The sequence below is a fragment of the Sorex fumeus genome, unplaced genomic scaffold (assembly GCF_029834395.1).
Source record: "Sorex fumeus unplaced genomic scaffold, SorFum_2.1 ptg000044l, whole genome shotgun sequence".
Classification (NCBI taxonomy): domain Eukaryota; kingdom Metazoa; phylum Chordata; class Mammalia; order Eulipotyphla; family Soricidae; genus Sorex; species Sorex fumeus.
In genome coordinates, this window is record NW_026606101.1 from 43,857,536 (window position 1) to 43,863,713 (window position 6,178).

The 6,178-nt window shown below is 48.3% G+C and overlaps 1 protein-coding gene across 3 annotated transcripts; it reads left to right on the top strand.

Moving 5' to 3' along the window:
• The first annotated feature begins 2,974 nt into the window (after positions 1-2,974).
• Positions 2,975-5,959, top strand: NXT1 (nuclear transport factor 2 like export factor 1). Of its 3 annotated transcripts, XM_056121712.1 has the most exons (3): positions 2,975-3,035; positions 3,406-3,615; positions 5,211-5,959. In XM_056121712.1, exon 3 carries the CDS (start codon positions 5,256-5,258, stop codon positions 5,676-5,678), a length of 423 nt encoding a protein of 140 aa, XP_055977687.1. In that variant the 5' UTR covers positions 2,975-3,035; positions 3,406-3,615; positions 5,211-5,255; the 3' UTR covers positions 5,679-5,959. The 3 variants fall into 3 exon arrangements, with proteins under 3 accessions (XP_055977687.1, XP_055977688.1, XP_055977686.1); XM_056121713.1 differs by lacking the exon at positions 2,975-3,035 and having other exon boundaries at positions 3,603-3,619; XM_056121711.1 differs by lacking the exons at positions 2,975-3,035; positions 3,406-3,615 and adding an exon at positions 4,096-4,167.
• Positions 5,960-6,178: the final 219 nt, after the last annotated feature.

The window sequence follows — 6,178 nt, forward strand, 5'->3', positions numbered from 1 at the left end:
AGACAGGCATTTTTTTTGTGGCTATCTCTCTCTTGGCATTCCTCGCACAATCATGGAGGTGCTGAACCAGTCGATCGTATTCCTTGTCAATGTTGTCAACAATGGCATCTTCCCATGTTGCCGCAATAGTGCCAAAGAGCTCCCAGTTGGTGGTCATTCTGGGAGTTCTCTTTTTAAACTTTGCAGCCCTTTCTCCCTGCTCTGTGAAGTAGAATTTTGCACGAAGGAGACGGTGGTCCGATCCCATTTGGAATTTTGGCACAACAGCGACATCGGTCAGGCAAAACCGTCGATTGAATATGATGTGGTCTATTTTGTTGTGGAATCGTCCACCGGGAGAGTCCCATATCCAACGTTTAGATTCGGCCTTCTGGAACTGTGAGTTACCATGGATGGTCTTGTTCGACATGATGAACTCAGACAGTCTGTCACTCTGGTCGTTCCATTCTAGGCCATGGGTCCCGATGTGAAGTTCTTCGACTGATCTTCTTGGTCCTATCTTGGCATTAAAATCACCGACAATGATCTTGTAGAAGGTGTGGTCTTCTTTATAGAACTTTTCCAACTCCATGTAGAACTTCTCAATTTCTCCTTCATCATAATTAGATGTTGGTGGGTAGACAATGAAGATAAAAACTGCTGGCAGTGAGCCACATCTATTCAAATGTAAACGTCCGATTCGGGTTGTTAGGCATTCGAATGAATCAATGCTCTTGGCCAAGTTTGTGTTGACAAGGACACCGACACCTCCGACATCTCTTAGCCGCTCACATGTTCCGAGGAACAATTCTTCTCCAGTGTCGAAAACGGCATGATGAGATTGGTGCCTTCTTGTCTCGGTCAGACCAATGATGTCGTACTTAATCTTTCACGCTTGTACCATCAGGTCCTCGATGGATGCATCTGATGCTAGCATACATGCATTGAAAGTACAGACGATCATTTTTGTATTCCTTCGTTGTGGCAGCCTAGTTAGGCCTTGAGATTTTATCGGCCTCTCCTTTCTCATCCTTCTCAATGCTGCCATATTGGTGAAGCCTTCAGGGTCAGGGGAATGAGACCCATTGTAATTACTGGTTTTAGCATATCAAATACACAATGGATAGCTTGTGAGGCTCTGCCATGCGGGCGGAATACTCTCGGTATCTTGCCAGGCTTTCCGAGAGGGATAGAGGCTTTTTGGGGCAACCTCTAATCGCCCTTGTAAGTGCTACCATATTTGAACCCTATCAAATATGGTACGGCAATTCCAGAAGATGGGTATTTAGTGTCTTATGTCACGAGGCCGCAAAGCGTCCTGGAGTGTGGCAGCAACTGGGTAGTGAAGGTAGTGGAGGTAATGGAGGTCTGCCAGTGAGGTATTTATCTGGTCCTGGTAGGGGTAGGGTGGGTCTTCTATGCACAGTCCAATCCCTAGGTCTCTGGTAGTTGGTGGAAGAAGACAGGGCAGGGTAGGGTGGGGCTCCTGATTTTAATCCCTTCTTCACCTGTGGTTGGTGGGAGCAAGCAGAGAATCTCTGTCCCTGGGTCTCTTGAGCCTGGAGTCCAAGGTCTCAAGAGTTCCACTTATCTTATTCTGTGGGGCCTCAGTCGTGCCTGAGTCTCAGACAGAGCGGCCGCGTGGGTCCGGAAAGCGTCCTGGAGTGTGGCGGCTACTGGGTAGTGGAGGTAGTGAAAGTAGTGGATATATATACACAAATATATATATATATACATATATATTCACTACTATTTGTGTATATATATACACAAATAAAATGTCTCCGTATTTATAATGTCTTCATTGCTGCTGAAAGGCACTGGCCTTCATTGGTTAATAATTGGAAGGTAGCAATCTGAATTATCTTGAGTCATTCTAGACTTTCAGAGAAGAAATAAATTATTTTTTATTTATTTTTAATAAATAATAAAAATAATAATTAGTTCACTCTCTCTCTCCTTAGCCTCCAACTTACATTCACTTAAGGGGCAGGGGGTGGGGGGTGGAAGTTACCTATGAACTTGGCATGAAATCTGGGGCTGGAGCAATAGTACAGCGGCTAAGAGGGTTGCCTTGCACTCTGCTGACACGGGTTCAGTCCCTGGCATCTCACACTGTCCCCCAGCACAGCGTTAACCACGGCCACGGTCCTCTCGAGCGGGCCCAGTAACGTCTCCATCGTGAGACTTATTTTTACTGTGTTTTGGCATACAGAATACATCACTAGTAGCTTGCCAGGCTCTCAGAGAGGGGTGGAGGAATCGAACTCGGGGCGGCCATGTTGACTGCGTGGAAGGCAAACGCCCTACCGCTGTGCTATCGCTCCAGCCCAGCGTTAACCAGGACTTCTTAAAATTGTTTCCACTTACTATGCAACCTCAGGTTAAACCAAGCGCTTATTGATAAAAGCCTTAATTAGATTTCCTACTGATTTCCTTTCACAGAATCAAGTTACGGAGTTCATAATCTCTTAAATGGAATTAAGCCCAAATACTAGTAAATGGGAAACGTGGAACAGGACCCTACACCAGACCTTGCACTTCGGCCATTCTCACCAACTGACCCTCAGTGGTGGGGGGGCTTTGGCCTCGCACTCGGCGCGGGCAGAGCTCCACCCTATGGGGCGGGACTTGAGAGGTTTGGTCCTATCATGGAGCCCGTCTAACCAGCTGGGCTTGCTTCATTGGCCAGGTCACACCGATGAACCCTAGAGCGCGGATTTCTGGGAAAATCGGCACACCGGAAGTTTTCCTCTCCTGGCGCCACGCCTAGGCGGGGCTAACCTTCCGACCCTCCGCGCCACTGGCGGGCCGCGCTATCCGTCACCGAGAGGCGGGCGGGGGCGTGGCCGGGCACGGGACTCGGCGGGAGACGCTAAGAGCAGCGAGCTCGGGGCCGCCGGGGAGAGGTAAGGCGTCAGCGGAGGCGCTCGGGCTCGGCGTGGCCTCCCGCGCCCTCCGGTGCCGGCGCGAGCTCGGGAGTCCCCGCCCTGTTTGCGGGGTCGCCTTCCCATCCCTCCGGCCTCGGCATACCCGGATCGTCGGTTCTGGCTGAGGTGGGCGCGGCCCCGCGTGGGCCCGAGCCGGGCCCCGCCGCCCGCCGCGGCCGCTCCTCCGCTCCCCCGCTCCCCTGCCGCCTCAGGGTCGCCCCTCGGCCACTCCTCCCTTTCCCCGCCGCCTCACGGCGCCCCTCTGCCGTTCCTCCACCGCCACGGCGCCGGCGGTCGGACGGCCCCGGCCCGGCGCGGTCTCGGTGGGGCGGGGCTTTGGCCTCGCACTCGGGGCGGCCCCGTCTTGCTCTTTCTCTCGGCTTTTGTGCGCTGCTTGCCCGTGAATTCCCTTAGCAGTGACGGCGCCGCGTCCTTGTCGGGCCGGCCTGGGAGGGAGGACCAGTGCGAGTCTCTTTGCGAACGTTGTATTCTGCAGAACGCCGCCCCGCCGGAGACGAGGCCTGCCGCATCCTCCCTGCAGCATCTTCCCTGCCGCATCTTCCCTGCTGCATCCTCCCTGCCCGTCCGCAGAGCTGGACGGCGCGGGCCGTCGAGGGAAGGCGGCGTCTGCACCAGCCGTCACTTGTCCCACGGTATCCCGAGAGGCTGCTTCTGGTGTGTTGGAGGCCGGCTGTCCGCTAGCTCTGTAGGTAATGCGGGAAGTGGAGGACTCCTCAGTGTGGGTAGGGAGGCCCGGGCAGGGGCGAGGGAGGGGCAAGCTGAGCCTGGGAGGAACCTATTGCAATGAGAAAATGGGCTCTGAAAAAGCATGTTATGGTCATCTCTCTCGAGAACAGTACACATTCTTGCAAGCGATGTAGCAGTGATTTTTGACCCAGCCTGTAGTTTCTCTGTTGGCACTTGTAAAATTGATAGACCGTCTCATCCACTCTTGGTGATAATTAAGTGAAGTAATGTATGTGAAAAACTGTTGAGACATGACTTGACATTCCTTGATGGATTGAGCAGAATGTCTAGCCAGTGCTTCTCGCCCTGTAACCAACTGCTATTCCCCCCTCCCCCCCATCTTGACATTGACAGTTCTTTTCTGGAGATATGGTACCTCCACATCCCTCAGATTTTTTGAATGCCAACCCTTCCCAATTCCAAAGATTTTCCCAACCCTTGGAATCTTTTGTGTATTTCAAAAGCTAATTAAAAACCACATTTTTCAGGAGTCTGAGAGATAGCACAGCCGGTAAGGGTTAAATTCATTGCACTCCACTGACCGGGTTAGATCACTGGCACCCCATATGGTCCCTGAGCCCCTCTAGGAGTGATCCCTGAGCACAGTCAGTGTGGCCCAAAACAAGGACACATTTTTAGAATATAAGTTTGTAAGCACAAACACGTCCATTGTTTTAATAACTTTTACCCTTTTTTTTTTTTAATAAAATGTTTTAATGATACAGAGAGCAGCAGAACTTATGGCAGTTGTACTATATCCTGAATAGAACAAACACTTTTGTTGTTGTTTTGCCGCTGAACTTTTTTTTTCTTTTTTTTTAAGGAAGTGTAACATTTCAACTATGTTGAAATTCTTTTTTTGCTTCCCCTATTACAATGTCTTTAAAAGCTGGGGATCCAATCAAGTGCCAGGTTTGTTTCTTATGCCTTATTTCTGTGGCCCCTTTGTATCTTGTCCTCTCTTCTCATCCTTCCAATGCTGGTTGGGTGAGTTCATTTAGAGTCTTAAAGACTCTTATCTGGTGAACCTGTGCCGTGTACTCGGCCTGTATTCAGTCATTGTCTTTGCCCAGAATAAACTTGACCCACTTCCTTAAGTTTAGTGTTTGCATCACATTTGTTCCACCCTGTGCCAGGGAAAAGCAACCTTCCATAATTTATGAACTACATTTTATAAAATTAGGTTATAGTAATAATGACAGTGTTATCATTGATAATCATCAATTATTATCATCATCACTATAATTGTACGTGTTTTATAATTGTTTCTGAACAAATGGTACAAAAAGACCATATTTTTTAACTATGTATTTTGATACTGTTGTTTAATTCACACATTTTAATCATGTATAGTTTGTGATATTCCCATTCTTAAATATTCAGAACAGCACTTAGTAAGATTAGGCATCAACAACAGTCTATAGTCATCCCTCTATGGTATGTTGTTAAGCCTCCACTATTAAAAGAGGAATGTTACGTTATTGGTACAGAACAAGTTTTGGCATTCACACAAGTTTTCTTCAACCTTCCTGTCCTACATTCTTGACTCTCAAGGCATAGGAGGCACCTGGGCGGAGGCCTCCTTTTACACAGCCAGAGATGGCATCAGTGGACTTCAAGACTTATGTGGATCAGGCCTGCAGAGCAGCTGAAGAGTTTGTCAATGTCTACTATACCACCATGGATAAGCGGAGGCGTCTACTGTCTCGTCTATACATGGGAACAGCCACCCTGGTGTGGAACGGAAATGCTATTTCTGGACAAGAGTCATTGAGTGAGTTCTTTGAAATGTTGCCGTCCAGTGAATTCCAAATCAATGTGGTAGACTGCCAACCTGTTCATGATGAAGCCACACCAAGCCAGACCACAGTCCTCGTTGTGATCTGTGGATCAGTGAAGTTTGAGGGTAACAAACAACGGGACTTCAACCAGACCTTCATCCTAACTGCTCAAGCCTCACCTAATAACACAGTGTGGAAGATCGCAAGTGACTGCTTCCGGTTCCAGGACTGGGCGAACTAGGAAGTCAGAAAAGGCCTCTCTAGCCACAGCTCTGTAGGTAAATATATGTATATCTCAAGAGTGGGAACACAGGTTTCTTTCTGTCTTGCAGGCTTCCCTGCCCACATTGAATTCTGTTTGCTCTTGTTTAAGGATCCACCTTTTTGAGTGTTTACATGTTTGTCTTAGATGCCTTTTCAAAGTAGTAGACTTCTATTTTTATACTTATTCACTAGAGACCCTGGTTCTGAAAATTCTGGATCCCCCCCCAAAAAAAATGTAATAAAAATGTTGTTTCTTTATCCTTGCCTGAAATTTTACTGTTTTGAGGAGGGTGGAGAAGCATTAAAGGCAGGAAGCTTAGTAAAAGATACCTACAGAGATGTGATGTGAACTCTTAAGGCCTATTGCATACCCTAAGCAAAGGTTTTCACTCAGGTATATCAGTGATGAAGTTCACAGCTGTAACTCCTTAGGACCTCTGAAAATTACCTTTTTTCAATCTATACAGCCCATACCAA

Bases quoted from the DNA above. Each gene is read 5' to 3' on its own strand.
- NXT1 (XM_056121712.1), top strand. From the start codon at position 5,256: ATGGCATCAGTGGACTTCAAGACTTATGTGGATCAGGCCTGCAGAGCA.